At 44.3% G+C, this 16,513-nt stretch overlaps 2 protein-coding genes across 2 annotated transcripts; one reads left to right on the top strand and one right to left on the bottom strand.

Annotated features, from left to right (window-relative positions):
• The first annotated feature begins 2,451 nt into the window (after positions 1-2,451).
• Positions 2,452-4,386, top strand: LOC111636189 (putative serine protease F56F10.1). Its single transcript, XM_023381384.1, has 2 exons — positions 2,452-3,039; positions 3,189-4,386. Exons 1-2 carry the CDS (start codon positions 2,486-2,488, stop codon positions 4,156-4,158), a joined length of 1,524 nt encoding a protein of 507 aa, XP_023237152.1. The 5' UTR covers positions 2,452-2,485; the 3' UTR covers positions 4,159-4,386.
• Positions 4,387-11,792: 7,406 nt separating this feature from the next.
• Positions 11,793-13,209, bottom strand: LOC111636202 (glycine-rich cell wall structural protein-like). The gene is made up of 2 exons (XM_023381404.1): positions 13,066-13,209; positions 11,793-12,386 (listed from the first exon to the last, which is right to left on the bottom strand). The coding sequence occupies exons 1-2, from the start codon at positions 13,207-13,209 to the stop codon at positions 11,793-11,795; spliced, it is 738 nt and encodes a 245-aa protein (XP_023237172.1).
• Between the last annotated feature and the right edge of the window lie 3,304 nt (positions 13,210-16,513).

Genomic DNA, 16,513 nt, shown 5'->3' with positions numbered 1-16,513 from the left:
CTTCACTTTCGTGAATCTGCAACACTTCGGCAAATCTCACACTTTCCAATAGATTTAATCACTGTATTGAATTTGCCGAATTTTTAATAGAAAACTGTTTCCTTTAAAATTACCGTATACGACGCTCGTTCGGTCGTCGTATGTTTATTAAAGAGGTTGCGGCAGACGTTTTCATCGCGAAAACGTGAACGTCGACCACAACCTCTCTATTTTATTGTCTTCCCGTCGTAATCGGTCGTCGTTTGTTATTAAGCGCATTTATTGTTATTATTATTGTTGTTGTTGTTGTTGTGTTTTGTGAGTTATACTCGGTTCACACCGGTGGCTGTGTACTATACCGGACCAGAGTCGAGGCGTAGCAACTAAAACAAAATTAAAATTAAATAAGTGCGTCAGTGTCTGTATTCAGGAATTTCCTAACAATATGACATGTATTCAATATAGTGGCCTTCTGTAGTGTGATGTATGCATTTCTATTCAATCGTAATGTTCCCAGGCTATTGGAATGGCTATGTCTATAATGTATGTGATTTTATTGTGTTTGTCAATGAGTGTGATGTCTGGTCTGTTGTGGTAAATTGTTTTATCTGTGATTATGGCTCTGTCGTAGTACATTTTGTGCGTGTTGTTTTCCAATACTGTCTGTAGAATATACTTGTAGTATGGTTCGTGGATGTCAACCAATTTGTGTTTCTTTGCAAGCTCTTGGTTTATTATATTTGCTACTTGATTATGTCTGTGTAAATAATCTGTCTGTGCCAAGAGCTTGCACCCAGAAGTGATGTGTTGTATAGTTTCTGGCACGATGTGACATTTTCTGCATGTGTCATTTGTGAGTGTTGTATCTTTGAGTATGTGTTTTCTGTAGTTTTTAGCGTTTATGACCCGATCCTGTATGGCAATCGTAAATCCTTCCGTCACCCCAAAGAGGCATCCCGATCTAACCGGCTGTTTGACGCAGTTCTGTCAACAAAATCCTGGGCCAGGTCGTAAGGATGTCTGCCATGGAGTGCCTTTCGAACCCAAGATTGCTTGATGGTGTCTATGCTTTTTATGTGTTGTGTCATGTCTGTATGATGTGAGTGTAAGTTTAATGGTGTGCTATTTGAGTCTGCTAGAGTTACTGCTTTATGTAATTGTGATGTTTCTTGTTTCCTGTAGAAAAACTCTCTTTGTAACTGTATTTGTTTGTAATGAAGGTTAATTATGTCAATTAGGCCACGTCCACCATCTTTACGTAAAAGGGTTAATCTTTCTGTGGCGGATTTAGGATGATGTTGTTTATGCTTAGTAAGCGTTGTTCTTGTTTTCCTTTGGAGTTGCTCGAGATCTGTGTAGTCCAACGTATAACTCCAAAAGAGTATGCGAGTACTGGGACGACGTATGTGTTTATTGCTTTAACTGTGTGTTTTGCATTTAACTGTGTTCTGAATATAGCATTTAACCTACTTATTATTATTATTATTATTACTGGAATTTAAACAGACATTTTAGTGTTCTGCTTCGATTTATTATTACCAGATGTTGACAGTCTACGTATTTGGCTATGTTATAGGTTTGTGTCTTGCGGATGATATTTCTTCTTCCTCCTGCCTTTCCATCGTCCAAACAGTACTGCACTCGTCCAACCACTCCCAAAACGCCGTACAACTCGGGCATAACTTACATTTGTCGAATTATTATCGTCGCCGACGAATCCTACGCTTCAGAAATGTACCGACCTAGAAGAGACATCAGACCTCCGACGTCTCTTCTAGGAAAATTTCCTACAGGCCTTCTAATGACCGTGTTGCCGGTTCGACATTCTCCGTTTTGTCGGGAGACCATTTTTTTTCGAAGCTCAATTCCTCCGCTAAAACTTTGCGCCAGGTCCAGGAAAAATTTCTCGGAGAATTCAAAATTTTCCTTTGACCGAGGACTATTTGTCAAACGTCCTTTAGGAATTTGCATCCGACAATGCTAGTTTAATCGGACTAACGCTCGTTCCTACATCGAAATATTGTAGGGGTTTTGGTTAAAGCTTCGTCGCTTACCAAGGATTTCCTCGTAAAAGTCACGCGAGTGGTTACTACGTTTCTACTTTTATCTGTTAGAAATTAGCGCAATCTATCGCTTCCCGTTGCCCGACGTGTCCTGGCCGCGGGGAGTGACGTTTCTTTCAACTTCCATAAAAGTAATTATACTCCCCCATACCACCACGACGCGAATTATCGGATTTTTTTTAATCCGATAATCCGCGGACATTCGACGATATTTTCGTTTCGACTCCCCGTCGCTGACCGGCGAAGCGCAGATCCCTTTTTATTTTAAAACAATTATTAGGCAACGTATCGCGGTATCGGTAATGTTTCAAATTGAAAAATCGAATGACGACAAACGACCTTCGGATAGAATGTTACTGTTACAGTCGTAGACAAAACATCAAACTTTAAAATCCATTATAAAGCAAAATTGGGTTTTGCACGCACCGTTGTCGTATTTCGGGATGGAAGAGTTGAGTTGGATAATGATCGGGTACCTGTGTTTTTCGGTTGTGCGCCAAGTTCTGGGAGGAGAATCCCTATTTTACAGAGGAAGGCCGAGAGGGAAATTCGGAATGTTGAGGTCTCTCGTCAGAAACGAGGGAGAGTCGGTACCCGAAGATCGATGGTTCCTACAGAAGCTAGATCACTTCAATCCCACGGATAATAGGGTTTGGAAGCAACGTTATTTCGTCAACGCCAGTTTTTACAAACCCGGAGGACCTGTATTTTTACAGATAGGAGGAGAGGGAGAAGCCAACCCCGTTTGGATGATCAAAGGTCAACCTATGAACTACGCCAAGACTTACAACGCTTTCGCGGTCATGTTAGAACACAGATACTACGGAAAGAGCCATCCGACCGAAGACACGTCGGTCAAAAACCTCCGCTACCTTACTAGCGAACAGGCTTTGGCGGATTTGGCTAATTTTCAGCATTACGTAACTCGGAAGTATAACTTGAAGGGCAGCAAATGGATCGCTTTCGGAGGTTCGTACCCCGGTTCTCTAGCCGCCTGGTATCGCTTGAAATATCCTCATTTGGTACACAAATCCGTGGCGTCGAGCGCGCCGGTTTTCGCTCTAGTAGATTTTAAAGAATATTTGGGCGTGGTCACCGATTCTCTGGCCACCGCCGGCAAAAAGTGCAACGATGCCATTCGACTAGCCGNGCCGCCTGGTATCGCTTGAAATATCCTCATTTGGTACACAAATCCGTGGCGTCGAGCGCGCCGGTTTTCGCTCTAGTAGATTTTAAAGAATATTTGGGCGTGGTCACCGATTCTCTGGCCACCGCCGGCAAAAAGTGCAACGATGCCATTCGACTAGCCGCGCAACAACTGTCTCGATTGTTAAAGTATAGTGTCGGAAGGCAGAAGGTGACAGAGACGTTTCGTCTCTGCAGCGATTGGGGTGCTGCCAACGAGAAGGACGTGGCCAACTTATTTAGCAATTTGGCTGGCAACTTCAAATTCTTTGTTCAGTACAATAAAGAAAACACGGGGATTACGGATGCTAAAGGACAGACCGTTACGATAGATACTATTTGCGGAATAATGGAAGACGATGCGGCGGGGTCGCAAATGGAGCGTTACTCTCGAATAAACGATCTCTTATTGGACAGTTTTGGTATCGATTGTCTGGATGTCAAGTACGACGACTTTATTAGGGACTTGTCTTCTACTTCTTGGAACGATAGCGCGGCCGAAGGAGGAAGACAATGGACTTACCAAACGTGCGTGGAGTTCGGATTTTTCCAGTCTTCGGATCTGTCCACCCAACCGTTCGGTAACGGATTCCCCGTCGACTTCTTCGTTCGACAATGTTCCGACGTTTTTGGACCAGAGTTTACGTTACGACTCCTGCAGAGAGGAATCGACCGCACCAATCTCAATTACGGGGGCTTCGGTCTACGGGTGACGAACGTGGTGTTTCCGAACGGGTCCATCGACCCTTGGCACGCGCTGGGCATAACTCGAGATATATCCCCCGAGGCAATCGTCATCTACATTAACGGAACCGCTCACTGCGCCGACATGTATCCCGATTCCCCCGACGACTTGCCGCAACTGCGAGCTGCCAGACGGGAAATTAAAGAACGAATCGGATTGTGGCTGAGAGGAGGAACGGGAGTTTAATACGGAAAAGTTTTATTTTGATATCTGCACGCAATAATTACACTTTTTAAGTTATTTAATTTAAAATTAGTATAATAAGTTAATGGAATACATCGTCCGCTACATTTGAGATTTCTCGCCGTCGCATCTACATTAGTGAAGAGCAATATTTCGTAACTGGTGACTCAAAATTTTTAAACTCCGCTCCGCGGGCACTAAGAGGACCTCCTTGGGAAGCCCATTACGGGTTCGGCCGGGTGGCGAGGGACGGATCACCACCCGAAAAATTTATAGGACTTTGTCTATCCGTCCGGATTCTATTCCGGGTTCCCCAGAGCGCTTGGCTGTCACGCTCCAGCCCAACCGGCCTTCGGTAATTTTATAACTATAGTGAAGAAGCTGCTATTAAAATATTACCCTTAATCATTAATTTTCCTCCAGCAACCAGTCGCGTGAAACATCATTTACGAATAATCGTGGTTTCCTCCATCGAGAGAGGGGCTGCAGCTTGTTTTTTTAACTGGAAATCGAAGAGAAAAAGAGAGGAAAGGTATAAGACCACGGATATCGCTACTCGCTAGTCATAAACTGCGCTAGCATCGTTCGAGACATTCGCCGATTGGTTGCTGGTGGCAACGAGTTGTCACGTTCATGGATGTCGTTTCCACTATGAAAGGTATGGAGGAACCATACATCACATTTTGCAGGTATGGAATTCCATATCTCGGAATATTGAAAAAAATTATTTACAATGCAAGGCAAGCCAAGGCAGTGGCGTACCGTGGGTGTCAGCCGCCCGGGGCGGAGGAAAATTTCGGCCCCTCTTATTTAGGTATTTCAATTTAAAAGACCAAAATGGACTTTTGTCACAGAACAAGCAATGAAAAATTTGGTGGTAGTGCAGCGACCTGTTTAAAATAGTTCTATTGCATATTAGTGGTGTATATGAACGCGAATGAATCGTACAAGCAAAGAAAAGAAAAGGTCAACAGGTCCGCACGCAGGAATTCCTCGGATTAAAAAGTTACTAGTTCACCCGGCGAGCCGATTCCCGGACTGTCCGGACGATAGCACTATCGTAGGCGCGATGCAAGTATAGATTAAGATGTTTCAAATTTTTACAAGATATTATTATTATTTATTATGAAATTTTGCCGCCCCCTAAAAAGTGCCGCCCGGGGCGGGCCGCCCCTGCCGCCCCCACTACGGTACGCCACTGAGCCAAGGCACTTTCTCTCTGTATGAAAACAAATTTTTTCCTTGGACAACGCTAAAAGTGCTCAGCAAATAAACGCATAGAAATAAAACGCCTTAATTTGTTGCTGAGAAATATATATAATTGAAAAACGAACGTTTTCAACCCGACTAACGGGCCATCTTAAAAGCTATGTCGCGTTAGAGAGCTAGGCCTAGCGACCGCGAAAACTCTGGCAGGGCCAGGCTTTGTCGTTTGTAAAGCGGCAGAAACGCCCCAGTTGAAGACGAAGGAAAGACATAGTCTCTTAACCCTGTGGTGCCAATTTGGCGGGGCAGGGAAAGAGATCCCTATCGGGGAAACGTCCTTAAGAGACTTAACGGGCCATCGTCGCGTCGGATCAAAAACGAAAATGGAACAGATACGTTCCATGTATAGAATACAAATATTTAAATCAAAATTTAGAACAAAAATTTTTAAAACTATACGAGAGAAACGGAAGAACATATAAAATTAACACAAAATAAAATAAAAAATATCATAAATCTTCCAATAAACTAATTCTAGTCCGAGTTTTTAGTAAACTTTTTAACCGTGTACTTCCACGCCGACGGCAGGCTCTCGGCATTTAAACATCCCTCGCGTAGCCTACTTCTATATATTTCAATCTTCTCCGCCGTCGAATATTACCTTCCAAGTATGCGACCAGATAGAAATACCGAAGAAAATCAAAGAAGTGCTGGAGAAAGGCCCGAACTTTGTCCCCGATGTTGTAAATGGTTGGGAAACCTCCATACATCAGATTGAGAGAAGGATAGTTGGTATGGATCCTTTGGATAAGGAATTCTTTAGATGGAAGACTGTTATCAGTAACCTCCCAAAGAAAAAAGCAACTAGTATTAGCAATAGGGACACGTGGCTAACGAAGGAGTGGTTAAGAACGAACGATCTAGTGATGACCAAAGTAGACAAAACTAGGCATTTAGTTGTCACGAAGAGGCACACGTTTAACGAGGAATTACACGCTTACATCGAGAAGACCGAATGTCAGATTGTTGATGACGAGATAATTGGGTCTTTGGACAGAAGGGTCAAGAAGTTAGAACGCTCGAGTCTCGCTGCGGTTTTACCCTTTCTGAAGAAATGTTCAAGAGCTCCAAGATTGTTTGCGATTGCTAAGACGTACAAAATCGGAAATGAATTAAGACCAGTGGTAGAGAAGTGTAGGGGGCCCACCTTTATCTTAGAAAAAAGGTTACGTGAGTATTTATCCTCACAACTCGATGATGATAGGCTGATGGCAAGATCCTCTTGTTGTAGTCGAGGAAGTACAAAATATTTCTTTAATGGAAGATGAAGTGGCGACCGTTTTAGATTACGAAAGCGTGTATCCTTCGGTAATGATTAAATTTTGTGTGGAGGAATTATTGAATTTCATGTACAACAACAACAACCCTCAGTTGCTTAGTTACACCCAAGAACTAGAATAACTAGCTAGCCTTGTATGCCATCAATATTGTTTTACTTTTTGTGGTCGAATATACAGGAGAAAAGAGGAGTTCCCTCTCTGGGATTCTTTGCGAATTAGTAATTAGAGGCTTAGAAAGAAGAGTTCTACGTAATTTTAAAGAAGATAACACGCATTTCTGTAGATAACATTTTTATCTTACGGAGAAATAATGAATTTTTGAATAGAATCAATGATAACAAGGATGGTCTTAAGTTATGGCAACGCGACACTTGGGAGATGCCTTCCGGGAGGTGTTTTTAAGGAAATTTGGCTCCTATTTATGCGTTATGGAAGTGGAGAAAATCCGGAAAATTCCACGTGGCCAGCCCGTCCGAGAGAGGCGCGAAATCACAAGCCAGAATTCCCAGTGTTTAGGGTACGAAGACCGTTCGGCTGGTGATATTTTCTTATCATCCGATATAAAAACCAATGGTTAATTCAAAGAGTTAACTTCAGTCGATTAAACCCAGTTGGGCATAATTTTAAAGGTGACAGTTTCTAGTGATTTTGAAATAATTCGACGCCAAATCAACCGAAAAAGACTTTATTACAGAAATAAAATAGTTTACAGTAACAATTGAATTGTTCCGACGTTTCTTAGTAATTACATTTATATTATTCAGCAATTAATCTTCATACGGAAATGATAAATTTAGAAATTCTCGAATTGATCCAGCACCAAGCTTTGCCACAGAATATCTCGTAGAAATCCCCAATTGATTTGAATTCTTCCGCAACTGTGTAGCTTCTGTTTAATTTAATTCGAATAGTTCAGAATCTGTTTTATGTAAATCACAATTCTGACGAGTTCTCCAAAGCATCTTAATAAAACTTAATAAATGCATCTTAATAAAACTTTACCATTCACGAAGCGATAAACAATGCTTAAAGACATTTATTTAAATTTGTATTTTCCTAATGATAACGACACTTACAGTTTCATTCAACGCGAAAACTCCGTACTTTACGAGAAATTTCGGAAATAATCCGTCTTCAATTTTCTGTATTAACACTTCATCTTTTCGTTTTGCCGGCATTCTTCGGATATTGAGTAAATTAACGTGACGAAATAAGCAATGGATACAATTCCGACACACAATTTAATACAGTCCAAATTCGAGGAAAACACAATTCAGGAGACAAATTTGAGCACAAAATCCGGGAAAGTCGAGTGTAGACACGATTCGGGAGTCAAATTCGGGGATGTCGTAATTCGGGATAATCCAAATTGGTGAGGTAGACGTAAATCGAGAGTCCAAATTCGTGTAGACCAATTTGGAAAAATGATAATTCAGAATAAGGAGACACAGCCGGGATAAAGTCAAAATTGGGAAGTGATAATCGAAATTAGCATCGACTCTATCGGGATGTCAAAATAAGGAGAAGGATTGAAGTCATCCACGATTTTCAGAAAATTCATATCCTATAAAATATTCAATTATTTAATTAATTTTTATATCAATAATTTTTTTCTTCTAAAATACACTTACATGCCAACAAGCAAAAATGATTTTGCTTACGGCAATTAATTGCGAACTGCTACGTGTCATGTCGTTGTTAATTCGATTATTTTAGCGTGTTCTCGTCCTCGTAATCACGTAAGATTACTGGGTAATTTAATTTCTACATTCATTTATACTATTGCTTTTGCTGTCGAGAGACCAGCAACTTACACCCCGCGATGTATTATTGTGGGTACTTGGACAAGAATATACAGGCTACGTATGCCCGATAACGTAAAAACGTGGCTTTTCTGTAGATATAATCTCAATCGTATGAAAATATAACCACGCTAATACCGTACATAAATATTTCCAGTTTTCTATTGTCCGGCCATTAATTGCGAGTTTTTACGAAATTGTCTTACTTTATAAACCGAGATGGTAAAATCTCCCGAGTGTAGAATACAATAAACACTTACCCAAAGTCAACTCGGCCCAAATCCAGCGAATAATTTATGGCAAATCACAGAGCGGGATCTTATTGTCGATGGACAGATGGAAGCCAAGAGATCCTTACTCGAACCGAACGTACTCGCATTCTCCACTTTTTGCCATTTTACACACCTTCTGCAGGATCTAAATGTAGAAAAAAGAAGTATAATTATTAGTGATGTAACGAATATTCGGTTACTATTCGGTATTCGGCCTATTCGGCCTATTTTTCACTATTCGGCCGAATACCGAATAACTTAAAACGGGAGTAATAAATAACAAAAACACAGTAAATTACAGTAATCATTTTGGTACTTAGATTTAATGTTATCGAGTTAGTGTTGTTTGTTTATATTTATTTATAACTTGTAACACGCACAAAATTAAAAAGAAAATAATATTAGTCACACGTATTCACAATTTATAATTAGAAAAATCGGCACACGTACACGTCTATCGTTGGAGAATCCTCGCACATCTGAGCGTCTGATCCTACCTATCCTTCTTTTTAAGCGCTCGTATTTGCTCTTCCCGTTCTCTTTCCTCTATCGCTCTAATCCACGTATGCCTGTTCATACATCATAATACGCCCTCACGATACTTTCGATTGGTCACTTTTCCGTGGTAGAGTTCCCATTTTACAATTACGTGACTCGTAGCCTGGTGATAACGGAGAAAAGAGACAGATGGGACGTCGATATAAGTCGCAGTTATGATTTCACAGATTCGAGACAGCTCGATAGCCCGAACGGCCCCGGGCTTTCGCCCGTGCACGCTAAGTGACTTTCATTACAAACATTTAGCTTTCCGAAGTCTATGACGACAATCGTTTGGCATTGAGGGGCGCGAATTTCGTGCCAATAAGCTGCCTCGACTCGTTCGATTATGTTATCGACTCAATTTCATATTTATTTTCACATTTTCACTTCGCGGTCCTTCTCTGTTCTTTTTCCGTTATTTACAAATGTAGGTCATTTGATATCATCATTTATCACATACTTCCATGACACTCTTGTCTGTCGGCTACAACTGCCAAGAATTAACGCGATTGGCGAAGCGTAGTGACACACACACACACACACACAATCTTTTATTTAGGTACATATAAAACGTACATTTCCGGTACCGCATAGGCGTAACCGGAAGCGTAGTGACAGCGGGCCAATAGAGAGCAGGATCCTTGCCATAATGCGGTTTGCGCGCCAATTTTCGTACGTGCGTTAATCGAGCCGAATAGTTTGGCCGAATATTCGGCTATTCGGCCACGCTCCTGGCCGAATATTCGGTATTCGGCCCGAGGCCGAATATACTATTCGTTACAACACTAGTTACAACACTAATATTTATCCGTTGATTTATACACGGTATCGGTACGCTATTTTCCTCTTTTGTTTGCCCGTCCGATTAGGTACCGGGTATGGGGATGCCAAAAATTTTATATGTGGCCTAGCATCTATAAAGACGACGGAGATTGTTTAGTTACGGGTATATGGAATTTTAAAACGAACCGGGATTCTTCAAAATATGGGACATTGCGGAGTTCCGACAATTTTTAACGGGACGGTAAAATACCCGACGTCTGCTCACTTTATATATATAGGCCGTAACGTAAACAGACTATTGTTAAATCGTATAACTTTGTATTAATTATACTCGCGGTTATATAGTACAGTATTTGGTAGATTTCTCTGGGTTGTTTTTAACACGAGCTAGTATGGAACTAACGCATTATAACTTACTAAAACATCGTTAATTCGATATTTAAGAGATAAAAGTTTCCAAATTCGACTTAAATACTTGATCTCAAATTCTCCGTCGTCGAGCGTTTCTCGTTTTATTTTTAACTCTTTCCGCCCTGTGGGCACTGAGAGGGCCTCTTTTGACCAGCCCATTCCGGTCCACGAAGGGGCGGCCGGGTGGCCAGAGACGGGCCCGACGTATTCGGATTCGATCCCGGGTCCCCCAAAGCGGTAGGAAGCCACTTTAACCGCACGGCCCTCGTGGTCGAGCGTTTCTCAACATCACGCCAGTAACGTATCGTAGCCGGTAAAAGGTGACGGCCGGATGGCCGAGCGGTCGAGGTGGCAACCTATCGTTCCGAGGGGACCCGGGATCCAATCTCGACGGGTCGAAAAATCCCAGGAATTTTTCGGGAGTGGTCCGTCCGGATACGTTGGGCCCGTCCGCGGTTACCCGGCCGCCCCTTCGTGGACCCGGTCGAACCCGTAACGAGCTGGATAAAAGAGGCCCTTTTAGTGCCCATGGAGAGGAAAGAGTTTAATTTAATTTTTAAAAAAAGGCGGTAAAAGGTGGTGGCGTCGGGCCCGGATGCCAAACTCCGTAGCCTGTATGATCTCCTCCGTATTTTCCGCTTCCCCTTTGCGGTAGCTTTGGCTGTAGATGTCGCGTTGGGCACAGAAAAGAACTGTTTGTTTGTCTTAATCGTCTGTATTCGCGCGGAATATTACAGAAAATAAAAATCTCGGACGGGTCAAAGGGTGGATTGTGGCGGGAAAATACGTTCGAGTCGAAAGTAGGTCTACCGACAATTTCGATTTGACCGGATCGTATTACACGGAAAACCCTACGTACCGTGTTCGGAACCCGTAGACAGATTCGAGTTAACCCACCTCCGCTTAACCAGGTTTTACCGTATTCTTTCGTACGAAACCGAAAAACCCACCGCTACGCTCCCGTCCTTACACGTAGCTTATATAACTGTTTTCCTTCGATTAATAAAGATAAAGATGGTGGGCCCGACCAAAGTCCTCTTTGTAGCGGCGAGAGGGAAAGAACAAAAGAACTAGGGTCACGCGTGTCGAATTTTCACTCGTTTCTTGCAGAAATACGATAATACCGGTGCGTTCTTTGTGACTGGAATAGGAAGCAAAACGTAACGAGAAATAATACAGTATTTTATTTAACCTGTCCCGATTTTTATAGTCCGATTCTCGCCAGACCGATCGAATGTTGAAAACGTTTCGGCTCTCGATACTATTTGATCTTCTTGTTCCTTTTACCAGTGATGTCCTCCGAAACCGCCGTGAATTCCGTGACCGATACCTCCGAAATGACCTTTGCCGAATCCTCCGTGACTGCCGTAGCCTCCGTGACCTCCGTAACCACCGTGTCCTCCTCCGTAGCCTCCGTAACCACCGTGACCTCCTCCGTAACCACCTTTACCGTGACCTCCTCCGTAGCCTCCGTGACCGCCGTAACCACCGTGTCCTCCTCCGTAGCTACCGTGCCCACCGTGACTTCCTCCGAAGCCTCCGTGACCTCCTCCGTAGCCTCCGTGACCGCCGTAACCACCGTGTCCTCCTCCGAAACCTCCTTTTCCGTGACCACCTCCGTAACCACCGTGTCCACCGTATCCTCCGAATCCACCCTTTCCGTATCCTCCGCTTCCCCCTTTGTGGTAGCTTTGGCTGTAGCTACCTCCCTTAGAATAGCCTCCGCTCGTCGCTCCTCCGTAACCGCCCTTGCCACCTCCTCCGTAACTACCGTAGTGATAACTCTCTTCTCCCTTCAGGTCCTCCTTCTCGGCCGGTTTACTTTCTTCTTTGGCCGCCGCCAGACACAGCGCTACGGCAAACAACAAAAACGTTTTCTGAAATAAACGTAAAGAACAAAGGTCATTCCTATTTCTCCGGAGTCTTCCGCCGTTTTAATGGCGGCGCAGAGCAACGAAATTCGCCTCGTCCGCACTTACCATTTTCCCCGACGGTTTGTCACGATCCGTCTCGACTGCGCCCGCTTTATATAGTCCCGGGGCCAACGTGGAAGTGGGTGAGGCGCGCGGGGATAGGTCGAACCAGGAACCGAAACCACCCTATCCGGTGAAATCATCGGCGGTTGGGGAACCGTGACAGACACTTTCTATCCGAATCCGTTCCGATGCTTATCGATCGCCATTCTTTCCTTTATCCTTTGTACCTACCGGGGGATTATTCCAGTTCCCGGATTCCTCCACATTCTAACCGACGGCTCCGATCGTCTCCGTCTGGAGGAAAACCCAGGATTTAATTATTCCAACTGGCGCTAATCGGACGACGGCCGAGTAAACTCCTTTAATACCGTATTTGATTTATGTTTTCTCGGCCGGAGAGGAGGGAAACAAAGGCGAAGGACACCGTGGTTAAGAAGCGGGGCGGAAGTCGTCGTCTTCCGGGACGAAGTAGCGGTAGTACTGTATTTGTTTTATTGTGAGAAGGAACGACGGCGTTTCGGGTCCTTCCGATATCCGGTGGTTATTCGACTTTCCGACCGAAGAGTAGACTATTACTTACGGAAACTTTCTCCGCCGCCCACTCTCTTTTATCTTTCCCGTCTTTCCCTCGGTACGTACTGTACAGTACGTTATTTAGTCCGATGTCGGAACGTGTATTTCGTATCGGGAGGGAGGGAGGGAGGGGGCGAGGACGGTCCGACATTTTCCAATTTCTCTTTCCGAAATCCGGCTCCGCCGATATTCCGTAAAAAACTCTGGTAATCCGCGGTAGGTGGGAATTATTTTATTATCGATTTAAATTATAAATTAGCATTTAAAAGAACGTCCTTCTCCCCACTTTCTAGTTTTCTTCTATTTTACTGGAATAATTCCCGCAGCTCCGTTTTCCAGTTCTTTGTTTGGCCGTTGACCGGAACGGAGAAAAGTAAAACTAGAAACGAGAACGGGGAAAGATCTTTTCAAAAATGTTAGGTCGGGACGTTCGATTTTCGGAAATCCTCTAAATTACGTAGACGGACGATCGATTGTTTCCTCCGCTTTTATTAAACGTTACCCGTCCGGGTCTAACCGCTAACGTTACGGTATCGAAACGGGGTCGCGCATTCCCCTCGGGAGGGGGGAAAACTATTTAATAATTGCCAGGTAGATAAATATTTGGGAGATAATCGCGCGATGGGTTACGCGGATGTGGAACGAGATCGTTCGTCTAGAAACCCGGACGATAAGGCTTTAATCCCGGGCTCGACGACCGATCGACGGGAGAAGGGCGTCTGGGCGAAAACGTTCCCGACGAAAATTCTAAAAGCTCTTTCTTAAATTAAGTTTTTAACTTATTCGGGCCGTCCCTCTCCCACACCTTCCCCAACGGCGACGAAGACCATAACATTTAAATTGCCGGACAGAAGCTCGGAAGCTCCTTTAAATTACCGGGAGCGTTTCCCAGTTCGCCCTTCGTTTCTTCTTCCTCCGTCGGCCGGAGCTGTTTTCCGACAGACGTAGAGAACGGGGACGTATTTCCACCCACCCGACGGAATTTCGAAAGGTTCTCTCGTTAAACCGTTCGACCGTTTAACGGGATTTTTCTAAATCTAATTATGTAAATGCCGGTAAAATGGAACGAACGATCGGGTAAACGTTCGGTTCCGCCGCCTTTACTCCGATAATTACGTCGGCGCGAGCAAAGCTCTAAACGTAATTTTAAAGTCGGCGCCATCTTCTCCGACCGCGTGGCGCGATTTCCCAAGACGGACGACTTTTCCCCCCGACCCGCTCCAAGCGCCGGGATGGAGATCGATTTCTGTCGACGTCACCGTCCCTCGATATTTATCTAAAACGCGCTTAATCCCTCGGAAAATCGGTCCCGACCCCGATTTGTAATTCCCGTTACGTTTGGACGGCGGATCGGTGCCGAAAGCGTCGCGCGGGCAAAAGAATTCGGTCGGCGCGCTTACGAAAGAATCGTCGGCCCGAGACGGAACTATTTTTAACGGTCGTAACCGCTCCGTTACGTAACGCGAAGGACCTTTCTTGGAAAAATTACCGCGGCCTCCCTCTTTACTTCCCACCGTTTCGCCTTTACGTTTTCGTCGTTGGGTTAATAAAATTATCGATTGTCGGACAATTAACCAGTAGCGATAGACGAGCGGATTATCCGACCGTCTTACAAAAATATCGGCCTTTCGGGCGTCTAATAAAATTATTTTATTTTCGTCTAGGCCCAAAGGCCGGAGGTGGATTGGGATTTAAAGGCGCGGTCTCCTCGGCAAATGACGACGGCCCGAAGACTCTCCGTTGACCAAAGTAAGAAATAAACGGTTAACGGCATTCGTCTCTTTTAAGATCCAATGCCGCCAACCATTTATTTGTTTTTAACCCGGAAACGATAATCGTCCACCCTTTAAGTTCCCGCTTAATCCGACCGAAGGGAAGGAAGACGTCTTTGGCCTCTTATTTTACTCTCCGGGCGACTCGCTGGCATTTTTCCCATTCACGACACTCTTCCGCGGACGACGACGGAATCCTTCCCGCTCCGCCCAACTTTCCGGCAGTCGGATCGGTGCCGAGCGGCGACGTCGTCCGCGCGTAACTATCCGTGCATCTGTCGTCTCCGGGTCGACCGACTTTCGTTTTCCTTTCTCGACGACCCGGATTCGTTAAATTATCCGTCGAAACCCATTCCCTCCCTCGCCGTTATATAAAAATAACGAAACGCTGGCTAAAATTCCCCCTCTTCTATCCGGCGGAGGAAGCCGGGCCGGGCGAATATCCGCTTTAAATGCTGCCGTAGAACCTCTGGAAACAAGTGGTTCGGCGGCATCCGCGGTCAGGGTTAGAGAATGTAGAGCGGCGCGAAGGGAGGAAAATACCCACACCCGCGGGAAACCGGCGCCCTATTTCCTCGTCCTTTCTCACCGTCTCTCTACTTGCCTCGTCGCCTCTTTTGTCCCCGCCGATTGTCCTTCTCGTCGGAATTTTACAAATACGGAAAACGGTCGGGACCCACTGGTTAGCGCGTTTCCGCCGAAATCCTCGTTTAACGATACAATTTCTTGGAAACGGATTCCGATCGACTCCGCGTAAAAACTTTCCTTTATTACTTTCCCGGATCGGTTTTACGCAGCGGAGGAAACGCGTGACCGTGGCACAAAAACGACCCCTTAAGATTTTTACAATTTTGGACTCGGAAACTTCCGGAAATGCAAAAAAATTCGGTTTTTTTCTGTATAGATGTTTGCGTGTGGCCCTCGTTCACTCTCTTCCAAGGTTATTAACTCCCGCGCTTTTTGTCGAAAATTTCGCAATATTTGCGTATTATCGATCCCTCTAGATCAGGGGTCGGCAACCCGCGGCTCTTTGGATGCGAAGCTGCGGCTCTTTAGTTCCATACACAAATATTATTTATTTTATCAAAAAGAAAACATTTAAAAATCGTTCTGAATGGATTAACGAGGATTCGGCACCGATTCTATCTCAGCCACTTGTACTCGCTTTTCATCGCACCCCTCCCCCGCGACACGCGTCGTCAATCCGTCGGAAGCTCTCGAATGACGCCGTCGTCGGATGTTTCTATCAGGTTTAATTCGCTTTCGACGCAAGACAATTCTGAATAAATAGATTAGTTTTTTATCAAAAAACTTTATTTATGCGAGTAGTATTTATCGTTGGCAAGAAAAAATTTTGTGGATCTTTAAAAAACTTTGAAATTTTGTAAATTGTAATTTTTGGCTCTTCCGACTCGAAAGGTTGCCGACCCCTGCTCTAGATCGGTGGTTAAAGGTCGAGGGGTGGGGAGACGAAGGGAGTCGAGTGGGGTGGGACTTAATGACGATTTTACCGGTTGTTAGCATTTACAATTTTTTGTATAAAACTCGCCCCTACTTGAAAAATTACGCTTTTTACCGCTCTATAATAATTGGAAATGTAAAGTTTTTAATAATAAAATACAGTACCGGACGGGCGCCACAAAGGGCAGTTTTAATCTTGCCGGGAAAGTTAAGCAACCGGTT

This window comes from Centruroides sculpturatus, unplaced genomic scaffold (assembly GCF_000671375.1).
Source record: "Centruroides sculpturatus isolate CEXI.00-Female unplaced genomic scaffold, Cexi_2.0 scaffold1031, whole genome shotgun sequence".
NCBI lineage: Eukaryota > Metazoa > Arthropoda > Arachnida > Scorpiones > Buthidae > Centruroides > Centruroides sculpturatus.
This window is presented reverse-complemented; position numbering and strand designations above follow the sequence as displayed.